This window comes from Mus caroli, unplaced genomic scaffold (genome assembly GCF_978045245.1).
Source record: "Mus caroli unplaced genomic scaffold, Mus_caroli_1 scaffold_13, whole genome shotgun sequence".
NCBI lineage: Eukaryota > Metazoa > Chordata > Mammalia > Rodentia > Muridae > Mus > Mus caroli.
The window spans coordinates 62,331,043-62,349,090 of NW_028227268.1; the positions used below are offsets into that span (position 1 = coordinate 62,331,043).

Consider the following 18,048-nt stretch of genomic DNA (forward strand, 5'->3'; position numbering starts at 1 on the left):
GGTCTTAACTCCAAGCTAACATGAGATTTATGTTCTTGGCTTTGTAGGATCCCATGGCGACTGTGGTAGAGGTCAGATCTAAGCCAAAGAGCAAGTGGAGGCCGCAGGCTTTGGACACGGTGGTATGTTCCAGATAGCGTGGTCTGAGCACAAAGCAACAGTTACTTCCTGTTGCTGGGACTACTTCATGTCTATGGTCCAGTGGAAGGAAGGAATATCACCCATCTCGAGGCGCGACGCGTGGGTGGTGGTGATGCACTTGGGAGGCAGAGGCAGACTGATTTCTGTGAGGTCAAGGCCTGGTCTACAGAGCAAATCCCAAGGCTGTATAGAGAAACTCCATCTTGAAAATTAAAAACAAAAAAACAAAAAAAAAAAGCCACGAAGGAAAGCACCAGGGAGGCCTCTGTTAGCCCAGCCTCTTAATACAGGAATTATATAAGGTTCTGAAAAGGAGGGACATGGTGTCCTATGATGCCACCATTGCATAAGCACAGAATTCTGATATCTTCTTAGTCCTTTTTTAAATACTTATTTTTTGGATGGGGTGATGCATTTTTTTTTTTTTTTTGAGGCAGGATTTCTAAGTGGTCCTGGCTAGCCTCAATTCAGAGCTGTACCTTCCTCTGCTTCCTGCGTGTGGGGTTCAGATCATGCACCACCATGTTCAACCTTTGCAGACTGTCAATGGAAGAGAACAGTTTGAATATTAGAAAGCCTCAAAGGATGTTTCCAGTGTCGAGGAGAAATTTTTGAGAGTTGAGTCGTGTTCTCCAAGTGTGGTTCTCAGATTTTAGCATCATTCTCTTGTCAGGCTACTTGTTAAAGACACAGATTTTAGTTAGGGGTGGTAGTACGTGTCTGTGATCCTAGCTATTAAGAAGCTGATGCTAGAATTTGAGGCTAGCCTGGCCTACATACAAAGCTCTTGTCTGGAAAAAATATACTATCTCAGCATGGTGCTCTGAACCAGCTAACTTCCTGGACAAGGATCAGCTGTGCGTTATCTTGTACCACTCACTGGCTTCCTTCGGAAGCTAGAGTTATGGAAGCTGGTGATCGTAGCATTTGGAATGTAGAGGCAGGAGAGTCACGAATTCAAGGACAGCCTGGACTATATGAGGCTATGTCTCAAACCAAAGGAAAAAAAATTATTTATGTTTTTGTAGTTTTTTGAGACAGGATTTTGCTATGTAGCCCTGGCTGGTTTGGAACTCGCATGGATGAGGCTAACCTGGACCACAGATCTTTACAGAGATCTCACAGTGATCTTCCTGTCTGCCTTTCACACACTTTGTGCTCCTGTTTGTTTCCTTGTTTTGGTTGTTTTTGGTTTGTTTTGATTTGATTTAAAATACTTTCTACATAAGAACTCCACTAGTTGAGATCCGCCTGGCAGACCCAGGAACCCTCCCTTGGGCAGTGTCTCCCTTGTGACTTGATGTCTGTAGCTGAAGTGACAGGGCCACACCCACCTGAAGATGAATTAGGTGCTTGTGTTGTTCTCTGACTCACAAGAAGCTTCATCCTTCTGTCTCTGTTGACAGGAGCTAGAGAAACTGGCATCTCGGAAATTGAGAATAAATGCCAAAGAAACCATGAGGATTGCGGAAAAGCTCTATACACAAGGGTAAATATAAGAGCTCACGGAGCATTCTGAACCATTCCCTCCCCTGTCCTCCATGCTAGGAGCGTAATCCAAGGCCTTGCACACAGTAGGTATGCACACTACCATTGTGCTAAAAATCCTACTCTTGACTGCTCAGCAGTTCTCCCGCAGGCAGCACATTTAGGGTTTTTGTTGCCTATCGGAATCCTCCTACGTCTGTGGTCAATACCTAGCAGTGAAGTATCCTTACAGCTGTTTGAGAGCTTGACAGGTGACTTGTCCAAACTGAGATGTGTTGTAAGTATAAAATATATAGTAGATTTTGAAGATATATATGAAAATAAGAAATGGGGTGGGCTGGCAAGATGGCTCAGCAGTTAAGAGCACTGACTGGTCTTCCAGAGATCCTGAGTTCAATTCCCAGCAACCACATGGTGGCTCACAACCATCTGTAATGAGATCCAATGCCCTCTTCTGGTGTGTCTGAAGATAGCAACAGTGTACTCATATAAATAAACCTTTAAGAAGGAAAAAAGAAAATAAGACATGAAACATTCAGGGTTTTTTCCTTTCTTTTTTTAACACTAAGGGTTAAACCCAGAGTATCCCTCACTTATTCTCACACGGAGCCATATTGGGCAATACGGCAATACTGTTCTGTTTTGTTTTGTTTTGTTTTTTTTAGGGGGGGTTGTTTTGTTTTTTGTTTGTTTGTTTTGTTTTCAGGTTTGTTTTTATTTTATGCATATGGGTTTTGCCTGCATGTATGTCTGTGCACCATGTGTGTGCCTTGTGCCAACACAGGCTAGAAGAAGGTGTTCAATCCCCTGGAGCTGGAATTAGAGACAGTTGTTAGTTTCCTTGTTGGTGCCGGGAATCAAACCCAGGTTCTCTAGAGGAACCGCCAGTGCTCTGAGCCACCTTTCTAACACTGGGGTAACGCTGTTCTTTATCTGCGTTAAGAAAAAGTTACAGCAGAGCTGGAGAGATGTCTCAGAGGTTAAAAGCACTTGCTACTCTTGCAGAGGACCTAGACTCAGTTCCCAGCTCCCACATAGTGACTCATAACCATCTCTAACTCCAATTCAGGGGATCCAGTGCTGACCTCTGAAAGCACCAGACACACTGGTGGTACACAGATGTATATCATATATATGCAAAACAGATAAATAATAAAGTTAATTTTAGAAAGTTCCAGAAGAATGTGCTGTTGGAACAGTCAAGTCCATTGAGGCTTACACCACACAGGGTCTTTCTGTCAGACTGGTTGCTATAAAGAGCCAGTGGTATGCCCTGGGCCAAAAGGAACTGCTGAGTCTTGGCCCTTTATAATATATAGTGTGCTTTTGCTTTCTTGTCTAGGTTCCTAGAATGTCCTAGCAGGAAAGCCTAATGCTTTTGACCCCTTGAGGGGACCAATCTCCAACTCCCCTGTCTCAGCTTAGGTGGTTAACAGTCACATTGACAATGTCAGTTGGGTGATTACAACTTCCAGTGGTCACAAAACAATGAAAAAGCCTAACAATGCCCTTTTGGTACCTTTCTCTTAGGTACATCAGCTACCCCCGGACAGAAACAAACATCTTCCCCAAAGACTTAAACCTGGTTGCATTGGTAGAACAGCAGACCGTGGATCCACACTGGGGGGCTTTTGCTCAGACCATTCTAGAGCGAGGTGGCCCCACTCCACGAAATGGGAGCAAGTCTGATCAAGCTCACCCTCCCATTCACCCCACCAAATACACCAGCGGTTTGCAGGTTAGTTCCTCTGAGTATGAGCCCTCTGGAGGTCAGAGCAGGTGCAGGACAGGAAGTGAGACCTGACGTGGCTCTGTTGGTTCTGGGTTTTGGAAACAGTGATACCAAATGTCTTTTTTTTCAAGAGGGGAGTGAAGGAAGCCTTCAGTGAATCTGTTTTTATGTTTTAAATTTTTCCAGCCTTTGTGTTACGACAAAGTTTCACTGTGTAGATGAGGCTGGCCTCAAACTCAGAGATGCCTGTCTCTGCTTCCAAGTGCTGGGATTGGGTGTGCACCATCACGCATCAACATTACTTAGTTGTTCTTATTACATTTTACTCATGGGCATGCATGTGCAGGTGTCTGAGTACAAGGATGTAACTGGAGTCTACACAGAAAGCTCTGTGCTTAGGTGCGAGTTGTGTCCTTACTGTTTATAAATGGCAACCTTTGGCTGGGGTAATAAGTGGGTAAAGGAATCTCTCAAAGGGGGTTGCTAGGTATGTAGAAGGTCGCATGAATTTTATTAATAGGTGAACCTCACGAAATCCTTGCTTACCTGACTGATGGAATATTACCCCCTACAAATCACTGCTTGTGCATGCATGAGGGTAGCCTAAAGCTTTCCTTCAGGGTCCTCTGTCTGTTTGTAGAAAGTATCATGCTAATTTCTTGTGCCTTCGCCTCACTATCTCTGGTCAGAGTTGTGAGTTTTGCGTTGTGGCATACTCCCTTAACCCTGACCCCCAGGAACCAGAGGCAGGCAATTTCTGAGTTTGAGTAGAGCTCTACAATGAGACTCTTTAAAAAAAAATGACTACAAGGGAGTGGCTTCCCAAGGACTCTCACACTCACTCACGTCTTTGCAGGCCTTGAGGAGCCATGGTTCTGTTCTGTGCAGACTTGCGGCTCACAGTGGTGTAAATCAAGTTGAAACTCCATTGGTACTGTGCTTCTTGAAAGGTTCGGTTCTGAAAGGAGTTTCACCGCCTCCTTTTCTCCAGGGAGATGATCGGCGACTGTATGAGTTCATTGTTCGCCATTTCCTGGCTTGCTGCTCTCAGGACGCTCAGGGGCAAGAGACTACAGTAGAGATCGACATTGCCCAAGAGCGCTTTGTGGCCCACGGGCTCATCATTCTGGCCCGTAACTACCTAGATGTGTATCCGTATGATCACTGGAGTGACAAGGTGATAAGGGGGCCCATCAGGGAGAGGGGCTGCGGTTGTGCTCCGGCCTGTGACTCCTGATGGAGCAGGGCTGAAGTGAGCCTGAGGACAACTGATCTGAAGCCCACACGTGCTCCCCCTGTAGCTCCTCCCCGTCTATGAGCAAGGCTCCCACTTCCAGCCCAGCACTGTGGAAATGGTGGATGGGGAGACTAGCCCACCCCAACTGCTTACCGAAGCCGACCTCATCGCCCTCATGGAGAAACATGGGATCGGTCAGTATCTTCTGTGGGGATCTCGTCTCTTGGGTGTGACCTCCTCTCAGGAAGGCATTCTATTCCTGTCCCTAGTCAGTACATTCAGGGAAGGGCCCAGAGTGTGCATAAGGGACAGAGCACTTGGCTACCATACAGGAGGCCCTTAAATTCCATCCCAAATCCCGACTCAAGAAAGAAAATAAAAAGTGTAATTCCAGGAGCTAGAGAGATGGCTCAGCAGTTAAGAGAGTTTCTTGCTCCTGCAAAGGACTTGAGTTCTGTTCCTTGCTCCCATGATAGATGGCTCATGGCTGCCTGTAACTCCAGCTCCAGGATCTGATGTCCCCTTGATGGGCACCTACACTCATATACACATACCCATGCAGAGACTTAGAATGAAAAATAAGCCAGGTGTGGTGTAGCAGTTCCATTGTGATTTTTGGTTTCTACCTCCCTAGCAGTGCAGCTGCACTGAGACGCTCTGGGCCACGGCTTTTGAATAGAGGTGGACAAAGAAAGCAGAGTTGGAGAAGTGTGGATAGTACAGGTGTATAGTCAGACATGGGGAAGGAGAAGGATTTGAATGAGGAGTTGTAAGGCTGGAATTGACAGTTGTGAGCCCTGGGACGTTAGGAGGGAGAAAATCATAAGTCAGATGTGAATAAGAGACCTTACCTGCATAAACTGCCCAGGCATAAGAGGTACCTATGGTAAATGAGATCACAGGCCATGCTGATGCTACCATCTGTATCACCTCAGAATAATGGGGATATGAGAGGGACTTGGTGGCAAACACCTGCAATTCCAGTAGTTGGGAGGTAAAGAAGAATTCAGAGTTCAGGGACAGCCTTGGCTACACAGTATGTTCAAAGCCAACTGGGGCTATTCTAGATGTTGATGGTGGTGGTGGATGATGATGATGATGATGATAAGGAAATGATTTCTAGGTACTGATGCAACTCATGCAGAACACATAGAGACCATCAAAGCCCGGATGTATGTGGGACTCACCTCAGACAAGCGGTTCCTGCCTGGGCACCTGGGCATGGGGCTTGTAGAAGGTAAAGCACTGGGGAGCTGCAGTGGACAGTGGGGAGGCCAAGATGTCCCAAGTTCCTGACGGTGTCATTTAGAACCTCTTCCCCTACAGGTTACGATTCCATGGGTTATGAGATGTCCAAGCCTGACCTCCGTGCTGAGCTGGAAGCGGATCTCAAGCTGATCTGTGAGGGCAAGAAGGATAAGTTTCAAGTTCTAAGGCAGCAAGTGCAAAAATACAAGCAGGTTTTCATTGAAGCAGTGGCGAAGGCAAAGAAGTGAGTGCCAGACCCTGCTCCCCTGTGTTGGTGTCTGTAGCTCCCAGCCAGGCCACAGCACCCCCAGTCCCGAGAGCCCCTGGGGAGGGGCCTCGCTACACAAGCACTGTTCCTTGGATTTTGCCCTCTAGGTTCAGTTTATTCCTTTCTAGAAAAACTGGCTCAAATGGATTTGAGCTTTAGAAATGCTGTTTTCTTTTTTTTATTCTGCCTTGGTAGGCAGCAGTCCTTTAATTCAGTCAATCCAGGGTCTAGTGTGGAATCTTCATTCTCTGGAGCATTTGGAGGTGGCCAGTTATCGGACAGGATATGTGTTTTGTTAATTAATACATTTTCAAGCCACAGATGATGATGGCTCCTGCCTCTCATCCTAGCACTTAGGTGGCACAGGAAGGAAGAATGCTGAGTTCAAGGATATCCTGGGTTACAAAATGAGACCCAGTCTCAAAAAAAAGGAGGGCTGGAGAGATGGCTCAGTGGTTAAGAGCACCGATTGCTCTTCTAGAGGTCCTGCATTCAGTTCCCAGCAACCACATGGTGGCTCACAACCATCTGTAATAGGGATCCGATGCCCTCTTCTGGTATGTCTAAAGACAGTGACAGTGTACTCACATGAAATAAATACATAATCTTAAAAAGGGGGGGGGGGTGTTTTCTAACCCTGATGCTACAATTCATTAGCTTAGAAACAGGCAGTGCCTCCTGAGTGCTGGAATTAAAGGCGTGTGCCACCAAGCCTGGCTACTGGTCAACTTCTTGATGTGTAGGGTCAGTGTTCTGTATTGCTGTTTTATATGGATGGCAGGAAATGTCACTTGGGGTTGTGGGTGTGGGTGTGGGTGTACATACAAGGCAAATGTACACAGGCCAGAGGACAATTTTAAGATAGTTCTCTTCTCTTCTACTTCTCTTCCTTAGGTGTTCCAAGGAAGCTTGCACATTTACCCACTGAACCTTTTGGGCAAACCCCAGTTTGGGTTTTTTACTCTTGAGACTACTTCCCTAGCAGAATTGTATAGACAGACATTGCTAAATGTGTACTGTTTGTGTGAGCCTAGGAGCCTGCAGCCAGGGCCAGAGGTAGAGAGCTCCATGTTCTTCTGCCCTCTGCTTCCTGCATCGGCCTATGGCTCTCTAACCAGCTGGAGTCTTGTGTGTATTACGGATACCTAAGAGTGCTATAAAGGCCTTTTTAATGAAACTGGTTTGTGTATTTGCTTTTTCTTCAGGTTGGATGAGGCTTTATCTCAGTACTTAGGAGAAAGGACAGAGGTGGCCCAGCAAGAAGAGATCTACCCAGCCATGCCAGAGCCTGTTCGGAAGTGCCCACAGTGTAACAAGGATATGGTCCTCAAGACCAAGAAGAGTGGTGGGTTAGTGTCTGGCTCCCCGAGTATAGACTGGGATGACTCCTAGCCTTGAAAGGCCGTGTCAGACCATGCTTATATTATTATTTAGAAGCAGGCCTGCTCTCAGCAGACCCTGGGCAAGATGAGAGAACTGGGAGGGTAGCAAGGCAGCTGGGTGCTAGGTATGGGAATGTATATTCCATGAAAAGGAGACGGGCTGGAGTGATGGCTCAGCAGGTAAGAGTGTTGGATGCTCTTGGAAAGGACCCAGGTTTGGTTCCCAACACCTACAAGCCTACCACAACCATCCATAACTCTAGTTTCAAGGAATCCAGTGCCACCTTCTGACCTCCAAGGGCACCAGACACATAAAATAACTTTTTCTCTCCCTAAGGGTCATGTCTACTTCACTGCATTATAGGTGGGATTTTCTAAACAGTTTTATGTGTGTGAGCCCACTAGTCTGTACGTGTGCCACCAGCATGCAGATGCCTGCAGGATCCAGAAGAGTTTGGGTCTCCTCGAACTGGAGTTACAGCTGATCATAAACTGTCCGGTTTGAGTGCTGGGAACCAAACTTGGGTAGTGTTCCTAACCATGGAGCCATCTCTCTAGCCCCAGGGATTTTTGCTGTTGTCTATCTGTTTTCACTCAGTTATTTGAAGTGTAGAACCCAGGGCCTCATATATGTGGCAGCTTTCTTCTACCTACTCCCAACCCTGAGTAGGTTTCTGGGGTTTTGTTGTTGTTGTTTTTGTTTTTTTCCGAGACAGGGTTTCTCTGTATAGCCCTGGCTGTCCTGGAACTCACTTTGTAGACCAGGCTGGCCTTGAACTCAGAAATCCGCCTGCCTCTGCCTCCTGAGTGCTGGGATTAAAGGCGTGGGCCACCCCGCCCGCCTTGTTTTGTCTTTGATCCAAGGTCTTGCCTATGTAGCCTAAACTAACCTTGAGCTCTGAATCTTCCTGCCTTAGCTTCCCAAGTGCCTGGAGTATAAACATGCATTACCACACTGGGCCGAGAGTGGCAACTTTTAAAGAGGCAAGACAAAACACAATACTGTGTGTGTGCACAGGGCACTTGATACATGGCTACCTTAGTCAGTGGTATTTTGTTTGTTTTTGAAACAGGATCTCATTCATTTTGTAGGTCAAGGTAACCTGAAATTCAGTGTGTAACCCAGGCCTGCCTCACACCTGTTAAATCTTCCTCAGCTTCCCAAGTGCTGGAATTCTGTTGGAGAAGCACCATACCTAGTCAGTGGTGGTAGTGGTGGTCTAAATAGAGTCAGCAATTGTTACATTTTTTTCCCTTAAGACAGGATTTCTCTGTGTAACCTTTGCTGTCCTAGAACTTGCTCTGTAGACTAGGCTGGCCTTGAACTCACAGAGATTCTCCTGCCTCTGCCTCCTAAGTGCTGAGATCAAAGGCATGTACCAGTCTATAGATGCGATTTTAGGGACATGAGAAGCATGCAAGAAGGGTTTTAGATTATTCTGTGTCAGGATGTCCAATTAAGTGTGTTCCAAGTGTAAGCCAAGAAGTATTTTCTTAGAGTACAGTCTAGTGGCACATACCTTTAATCCCAGCACTCAGGAGGCAGAAACCAATATATCTCTATGATCAGGCTAACTTTAACTTGGTCTATATAGCAAGTTGCAGGCCAGCCAGGGCTTCCCAGTCAGACCCTGACTTAGAAAACCAAGAAAATGAAAGAAGGCTCTTGGTGGCAGATGGGTGTGATCAGTGCACCTCCCAGATTCCTGGATTTTACCTGTCCTCTCTGCTCTTCAGGTTCTACCTTAGCTGCATGGGCTTCCCAGAATGTCGGTCAGCTGTGTGGTTTCCTGACTCGGTGCTGGAGGCCAGCAGGGACAACAGCGTGTGTTCTGCTTGTCAGCCACCCCCTGTGTACAGGTGAGCTGGGTGACTGGGGCATGCAGAACTCTTTCCTGTCCTCACTGGAACACAGGCGGGAGTGTCTAGGGCAGAAGTTCTCAACCTGTGGGTCATGACCCCTTTAGCAAACTTCTATCTCCAAAATATTTACATGACAATAGCAAAATTAAAGATATGAAGTAGCAATGGAAATTATTGTATGGTTGGAACTGTATTAAGGGGTCGCAGTGTTAGGAAGGCTGAGACCCCTGCTCTAGGCAATGCTGTTCTCAGCCTCTGTGGAAGTCAGAGACCTGGCTGCCTCCTGAGAGCCGGGAAAAGATGCTCCACCATGCCCAGGTTGGCACACGCATTTCTTACTGACATAGTTTTAAAATGATTTATAGAAAAAAACACTTACTTTCCAAAGCAGATACACAGCATCACCATGAAGAGAGTAATGCTGCTTTTCATTCAGGCAAGATGGGATGTAAACACAGCCATCTCTGTCCTGTGCTCACTGAACCATCACGTTTCATCGTTTCTGCATTGAGCACCTGTGGAAGCATGGGGGTTGACTAGATCCATTCTTACCCATCTTGACTTTCTGCCCTTGAAAGAGCCCCAGAGTCCTGAGGGGGACAGTGACAGAGAAGTAGAACTTTGCAGAGGTGCCTCAATTTGGAAGGTCTCTTAGAGTCTGAGAGTTGATCTGTCTGCCCCTGCTCTGTACTTGGAATGGGCTTCTGGGATAAGCAGGGAGGCTGTGGCTGCCACCGCTGTGCACCAGGGCAAAGAATAACAGCTTGTCTCATCTTGGCCTCACTAGGTTGAAGTTGAAGTTTAAGCGTGGTAGCCTTCCCCCAACTATGCCCCTGGAGTTTGTCGGCTGCATAGGTGGATGTGATGAGACTTTGAAGGAAATCTTCGGCCTGCGATTTCCACGGGCTCTCCCAAGAGCTAGCCAGCCCTCTGGCCACCTGCAGGCCAGCCAGGCCCTCAACAGGATGGACAGCAGTCAGCATAACCTGTCTCAACCTCTGGTTAATAGACATACTGGACCTTCAAAGACAGTGGCCCAAACCTTGCTACCACCCACTACTGCTGGTGAAAGCAACTCTGTGACCTGCAATTGTGGCCGGGAGGCTGTGCTGCTCACTGTCCGCAAGCAGGGCCCCAACCAGGGCCGGCATTTCTACAAGTGCAGTAGTGGTGACTGCAACTTCTTCCTGTGGGCTGACAGCAGCCATTCCACTGGAGGAGGGACCCCCACCTCTGCATCAGGACCCCCAGGCAGCTCTGTAGGATGCCCATCCAGCGTAGGCAGCCACATGGATGGGTTTGGCAACCTTGGCAGTGACAGTGATGGAGGTACATCCTGCCTGTGCGGGCAGCCTGCTGTCACACGGACTGTACAGAAGGATGGACCCAACAAAGGACGCCAGTTCCACACCTGTGCCAAGCCACGAGAGCAACAGTGTGGCTTCTTTCAGTGGGTGGATGAGAACGTGGCCCCAGGTGAGGCAGCAGGACAGGGGATCTCTACATAGGTGTTCACAGTGGGTAGCCATGCAGAGACCAGACAAGGAGGGAAGGCAGAGGGAAGGCAGATCGGTGTAGTGAGGATCAGCAGGGCATTGCGTTGCCTGTTTCCTCGTTGTTGAGTACAGTATGACCCATGGGATCTTGGGTTCACATTAAAAGAGTAGTTGCTGTGCCCAGCACTGTGATAAATACACTCCCTATATCAGGCGTCTTTCATCTGCATTACATCACAGTTTCACAAGTGAGGTAGGCTCAGGCCAGTGAAGGGCTCTATTTGGTATCACAGTGACAGGGCCCAAGGTGGGAATAACAACCGTCTTCCCCCCTGCAGACTCACCCTTGCTAGGTCCTTGATAGCAGCCTCATTTTACCTAATGGCACACTGACTGTACAGATATATGGGTATGCCCAGAGCTACATGGCCCTGCCAGTGCCTCGGGAATGAATGCTATAGGACTGGTACCCAGACACTGGTTTACATGGGTCCTTGCCCTGCAGTGCACAGCAGTAAATAAACCACCTTATCTAGCCCAAAGCTAAGCAGATCTTTTGCATCTCGGGTGGCTGAGCCTATCTGCCTCAGTCTCCTCAGCAGGGAGATGCTACCTACCACTCTTTGTGTCTGGGGTGCACATTTTGAGGCAGGTGATATATATAGGCCAGACTGGACTCAAGCTTGCAGACCTTCTGCCTCAGCCTCCTGAGTACCAGAATACCAGGCATGTGTTCCCACGGCTGACGTCATACGACCCCTGTAGTTGTACCTTCAGATCTAAGAAATACTGGAAGACTTGGTGAAAAGCACAGGACTTCAGGCCACCAGACAGAGCATCTTTTGCCTTTCCCATATTTGAAATAACTGCAGAGACCCTGGCCTTGTCCATAGTTGAGACTTTCTAGGGTCACCAGAAATGACATGATGATGAATTAACCTCAGTGACAGGGCAGCTCTGAGGCCTGCGTATAAACGAGAGTTCAAGTTCTCAGGGTTCCTTGCAGGCAAGGTAAAGCAGGGCATCTGGCTGGTGAACGCAGACTCCCTCTCTGCTACTGTGTGCTTGAGTTTCTGTTACATTGGAAGTGTATATAGAAAATGACCACAGCTGCCTCATCACAGCAGTGTCTCTAAGAACTTGAGTTTCTTTAAAATAAGAAAGCAGGGCTGGCGAGTCGGCTCAGTTACTAAGTACACTCGCTGCTCTTCCAGAGGGACCTGAGTTCAGTTCCAGCACCCACATCAATCATCCGTACCTAGCTCCAGGGAGTCCAGTGTCCTCTTCTGCAGACACACGTGCTCATATACATACACATGAGTAAAAATAAAATAGCTTAAAAAGAAAAAGCAAGTGACATGTGCTAAGCACACCATGCCCTTGACAGAGAGCCGGCCTTTACAAAGCAGGGTGTCTGGTCCTTGGTTCACCTGCCTTGTGAAAGTTGACACCTCTACCCAATGTTGTGCCTTTTGATTTTGGTTTTGTTTGAGACAGGCTGACCTTGGGCTACCCTTCTGCCCCTCATGTAGCCCAGGCTGACCTTGGGCTACCCTTCTGCCCCTCAGGTACTAGCATTGTAGACATGTACCACCACACCGGCCATGGGGCCTAGTTCCTGATGGTATCAATTGTGAACACATCTTTCCTATCTCCCACAGGGAGTTTTGCAGCCCCTGCATGGCCAGGAGGCAGAGGAAAAGCCCAGAGACCAGAGGCTGCAAGCAAAAGACCAAGAGCTGGTTCCTCAGATGCAGGGTCCACAGTAAAAAAGCCTCGGAAATGTAGCATTTGTCACCAGCCTGGACACACCCGGTCCTTTTGTCCTCAGAACAGATGATAGCCTGGGAGGTGGAAGAAGTTGCCTAGACCAGGAATGAACTAGCTGGAACCAGGTGGCTGTGCACTGTCCTGGAAACCTAGGGAAGTACTGGGTTTTAAAGTTGGCCTTCCTTTGTTGAGTACAAAGACCAGACATGTCTGAAAGTTTGGCTGGCTCTGCCAGATGCTGCAGCTCTGTCTGCGGCTCACAGTGACTCTGGCTGCTGCACTGATGGAAAATGAGATGGGCAGTCAGCATGTAAGCAGAACTGACCTTGGGTGGCCTTCCAAGCCCTGACCGTGGCCAGTCTGCCAAGTGAAAAGCAGGTACTGCTTTCGGCCAGCCCCAGCATCCGTGCGGGCCTTCTCTGCACAGCTGTTGGAGAAGTGGCTAGCCTGTGTGACGGCAGAAGCTTCCGCTCCTGCTCCATCTAGGACACCCATAGCTCATGTGCCTCAATAAAAAAAAAAAAAATGCATCCATATTTTCCGGTGGCATTCGGTCTGGGACGCCAGCAGGAGCCAGTGAAGGCCAAGGGACCTCTTCCTGGGACTCTCTAGCTGTGGCTTGTCCCTTGAAACTGGCAGATCCTGGGACACTGACCTTTGTAGAGGAAGGAGACTGTGACTGTACCCAGCATTGTCCCACACTTGAGAAGTGAAATGGGAATTGTTCCTTGAGTTACAAGTTAGTGAAGCAACTCGGGTTGTCTTCAGGTCAGAGCAATAGCCTTGATTAGACAGGAACTCTCAGCCTGGCCGGCAGCAGGGTTTCACTGGTGACTGTTCCTACCACTGCTCAGGGGCACTGTTTGCAGCCTGCATTTAGGGTCTGACCCTGGTCCACCACTCACAGCTGGCCTTATCTGTTTGAACACTTCAATGGAAACCTCATGTACCTGCTGTGCCTAGGTCGGCCTCTGCCTCCAGAGGGCTGGAGATAAAGGTGTGTGCTGCCCTGCCTGCCTTCTATTTGTTTGTTTATTTGGAAATTTTGTCCAAGGTCTTTATTGCTGCTTAGACTTTGTTTTGTTTTTCAAGACAGTATTTCTCTATGTAGTCCTGGAGATCTGCCTGCCTGAGTGCTGGGATTTAAGGCATACACCACCACGTCTGGCACTTGAGAGTGAGAATGACAGGGTTTGACATTCTATCGAAGCTGGCAAGGATAACAACTGACCTTGGTCAGGCAGTTGTCTCAATCTAAGCACAAGACTGGAGACACAGCCACGAATGTGTGTTGATTCTACAATTGAAAGTTCTGGATTCTAAAGTCAGCTGTTACCTTAAAAAACAAAACAAAACCTGAAAGAAATAGCAAGTAGTTAGTTTTCCTGGAGGACCAGAGGAAGAGAGAAAAAGAGGGAGAAATGAAGAGGAGAGTGAAGGGGAGGGGAGGCTGGCTGTCCAGGGCTAGGGGCTGGAGAGTCTGTTAGGTCCAGTGATGGCAGACTAGACCTAGAGCAGTTTGTGTTTGGGATGGATCTGTCAGGGGGAAGGGGACACATTCCCAGATAGTGTTGAGGTCTCTGTTAGCTGCCTGGTCGAGGGGACAGATGTTGGGAGGGAGTGATAATTGTTCCCTTGGTTCACTGTATGAAGTCCTTGAATGAATGTGAGGGGGGAGATGTGTGTGGGTAAGGAAGGGCAGTGGGAGGGAACCAAACCGGGAGAGGAAGGGGGAGGATGGAAGTGGGATTGCCAGATGGAAGGGTGCTGGAGGATGGAGGGGTGCTGGTGGCAGAGATGCTGAAGGTTGAGTGGGGGCTTACATGGCCATCAAGGATGTCATCAGAGGCTGAGTTCAGGGATGCACCTATTAGAGTCCCATGCTAAGGCCATGAAGGATAGGAGGTTTCATTATGCATGTCTGAGTGTATGCTACATGTGCACAGATATCACCAAGGCCAGAAGAGGGCATCAAGCCCATGGAGCTGAAGTTACAGGTAGTTGTAAACCACCCAGTATGGGTGCTAGGAGCCAAACTCTAGTCCTCTAGAAGGGCGGTGTGGTGGTTTGAATATGCTTGGCCCAGGAAGTGGCACTATTAGGAGGTGTGGCCTTGTTGGAGGAAGTATGTCACTATAGGGGTGGGCAATGAGACCCTCCTAGCCACATGGATGTCAGTCTTCACTTGTCTGCCTTTATCAAGATATAGAACTCTCAGCTCCTCCAGCCCCATGTTGCCTGGATGCTGCCATGCTTCCTGCCATGATTATAATAGACTGAACCTTTGAACCTGTAAGCCAGCCCCAATTAAATGTCCTTTATAAGAGTTGCCTTGGTCATGGTGTCTGTTCACAACAGTAAAACCCTAAGAAGGAAGTTGGAGTAGGGTATTGTTGCAGTAGACCTGACCGTGTTTTTATTTGGAAGAATGTGGATTTGGGGACTTTGGATTTAGAAAGCCAGTGCTTTAGGTGGGGTTTAATGGGCAATCCTATTAGGAATATGGAAGTGCTGAGGGTGATTTGAACTGTGAAGACCTGCTGGCTCAAGAAATTTCAACAGAGAAGAATGTTAGTATGTGGTATGTGGCTCTAGCTTTGGAGTCAAGAATAGAAGGGAGGGCTGGAGAGATGGCTCAGTGGGTAAGAGCACCCGACTGCTCTTCTGAAGGTCCAGAGTTCAAATCCCAGCAACCACATGGTGGCTCACAACCATCTGCAACAAGATCTGACTCCCTCTTCTGGAGTGTCTGAAGACAGCTACAGTGTACTTATATATAATAAATAAATAAATCTTTAAAAAAAAAAAAAAGAATAGAAGGGACTACTGGAACAGTTGATACTGGTTAGCTGCAGCTAAGAAACTGGTGGTGATTAAAAAGAGACCAGCATCACTGAGGTGAAATCTTCTGGGAAGTGTTTTCTGAGATCACAAAGAGGCTGTGTTCCGGAGATAGCCAAGGTTGTCCTCCTGCTGCAGCGGGACTTGGTAATGTGTAAGACTCACCCAGGTGGTGCTGGTTTGGAAGGCAGGAAGGGGTCATGAAGAGCAGCTGAGGCTCAGCACTGTGAGAGGCCATGGAAGGCTATTGTTGAAGGTGCAGCCTCAGTTGCAGTTGATGTCCCAGGACTGAAGGAGTTATGCAAAGAAGTTGAGATTCGGCACCACAAAGAGAGCACCCTCACAAAACTTTGTTAAAATTCCCAACTTTTTCCTCCTATCACAGATTAATTTACAGACATGAGTATAATCCAAGAGACAGAGCAGGTGGCACTCGGATTTGCATGTCACCCTGCCTCCACTGAGCCTTCAGCCGTGGTTTTATCTGGCCTTGAGCTCATGCTACAATCTGATGACGCAGACTTCCAAGCCTGTGAGACACTCAGGACGTGGATCCTTTGGGGACAGGGTGTCCAAAAGGCAGATAGTCAGGGCTGGGGAGAGAGATGCCTCATTCTTCCGGTCTCTACATGGATCTTCAGTCCCATGTGTAGCCTGTGACATTCACACATCTGTCTGTCTGTCTCCCTCACCTCTGAGAGAATTTTGTACCCACAGTGGACTGCAGGGCACTGAAGCAAACGAGAGGGACTGCTGTACCGCTCTGGTGTGTGGTGCTGCTGTGACATGCGTTCACTGCTCCCTGGGTGGCATTTCAGCCATTTTGGACATATGTATAGCAATGAAATGTTGACCCTTTTAGCTAACTTTAAATGTTTATGTCTGACCATTTTAGTCTTATTATTCCACACCCTTGTTGGTTCTTTTTTCCTCCCTCCTTCCCCACCTTGTCTTACAGCTGTGCTTGTATTTATGATGTAATATGACCTTGAAGTCCTAGTCCTCCTGCCTCAGCCTCCCAGGTGCTAGTACCTGGCTCTGCTGACTATGTAGTTTGAGGTGCTGCTATGGTTACCTTGAAGCAGGATCAGAGGAGTAACATCTGGCTTGTGGGCCCTGCTAATGGAGTTGAAATTTTTCAGACAGCACTGATAAAACCAAAATTGCCTATGGAGACAAGGTGTATACCCCAAAGACACTTGGGGCAGTAAGCAGGCTTGCCTTAATTTAAGGCCAGGGTAATGTAGTAGCCCATTGAGTCTCTAGGACATACTTCGTAAATTTGCATGTCATCCTTTTGTGCAGGGGCCATGCTAATCTCTCTGTTCTTTGAATGTACTGCTAAAATGAGCACCTAAGCTACCGCAAAAGCAGGGAGGGACGTTTCTTAGCAGTTTAGAGATGTAACTTGAGAGCCACCCTTATCCTGTACCTATAGGCCCACACTCATCCTGCCCCCTGTTCACTCATAGATCTCGCCCCTCTTGTCTCTCTTCTTCCTTTACTTTTCTGCTTTTAAATAAATTCAACTTGGATTCATGCAACTACATGATGGCTCATAACCACCCATAATGAGATCTGACGCCCTCTTCTGGTGCATCTGAAGACAGCTACGGTGTACTTACTTATAATAATAAATAAATCTTTGGGCCGGAGCGAGCAGGACCGACTGGAGAGAGTGGGGTTGACCAGAGCGAACAGGGGTCCTAAAAAGTTCAGTTCCCAACAACTACAGGCTCAAGAAAAGAAAATGTCTCACAGACTCACACACCTACCTATAAGCCAGTCTGATGGGGACATTTTCTTAATTGATGTCCCTTCATCCCTGGTGACCCTACCTGTGCCAACTTAGCAAAAAAACTAGGACAGCCATGAGTCCCATTTTCCTTGGGTGGAAACCTCTGAAAACAACTCTAATGGCAGCTGTCAGATGTGTCCCTATCATAGCAACAGTCTGATAGGCAAATCATGTCAAGTGCCAGTGGGCTGGCCCTCCACTGCTGAGCTCAGTTGCTGGTAATTTTGCTGATGACTGAAGCCAGGACCTCATTCTAGATGCAGGCTCTGCCCCTGAGCTGTGCCCCTGCCTCTTTGTGCTAGTACAGATATTTTCTTCTGAACATGACAGAATCATCAGCCACCATGGACCAAACCTTCAATACATGAGCCTTTTAGAGACACTTCATATTTATACCATAGAGTTCACAGGTTCAAAACTGAGTGCCCTGGAGATCTTAAAGTCTACACAGGTAATACTCCTGGGTGTCCCATGACTGAGAACTGCTGAGCCGGACGTGGCTCCTGACTCCCCTATTCCATACCTATGGAGACTCAGCTGCCTCGTTTGTGATGGGATGGATGCTCTTGTTCTAGACAATGTGCTGGCTAGTTTTATGTTAACACAAGCTAGAGTCATCTGAGAAGAGGGAATTTATTCTAGAAAATGTTTCCATCAGATCGTCCAGTAGGCGAGCCTGTAGGGCATTGTCTTGATTCATGGCTAATGTGGAACAACCTAGCCAGCCACGGGCAGGGCCATTCCAGGGCAGCTGTTCCTGGATTCTGTAAGAACACTGAACAAG

At 47.8% G+C, this 18,048-nt stretch overlaps 1 protein-coding gene and 1 pseudogene across 1 annotated transcript in view; one reads left to right on the forward strand and one right to left on the reverse strand.

Annotated features, from left to right (window-relative positions):
• The window catches only part of Top3a (DNA topoisomerase III alpha), a 36,734-nt gene extending 21,785 nt beyond the window's left edge, over positions 1–14,949 (forward strand). Inside the window, exons 9-19 of the mRNA XM_021177566.3 lie at positions 48–122; positions 1,548–1,630; positions 3,160–3,367; positions 4,353–4,538; positions 4,663–4,792; positions 5,722–5,835; positions 5,925–6,090; positions 7,320–7,463; positions 9,234–9,356; positions 10,147–10,835; positions 12,517–14,949. Of these exons, the coding sequence (XP_021033225.1) occupies positions 48–122; positions 1,548–1,630; positions 3,160–3,367; positions 4,353–4,538; positions 4,663–4,792; positions 5,722–5,835; positions 5,925–6,090; positions 7,320–7,463; positions 9,234–9,356; positions 10,147–10,835; positions 12,517–12,695 (2,097 nt within the window). The 3' untranslated portion in view covers positions 12,696–14,949. The remainder of the gene's footprint in view (positions 1–47; positions 123–1,547; positions 1,631–3,159; positions 3,368–4,352; positions 4,539–4,662; positions 4,793–5,721; positions 5,836–5,924; positions 6,091–7,319; positions 7,464–9,233; positions 9,357–10,146; positions 10,836–12,516) is intronic.
• Positions 14,950–16,724: 1,775 nt separating this feature from the next.
• On the reverse strand, positions 16,725–16,820 carry LOC147001498 (U6 spliceosomal RNA; annotated as a pseudogene).
• Between the last annotated feature and the right edge of the window lie 1,228 nt (positions 16,821–18,048).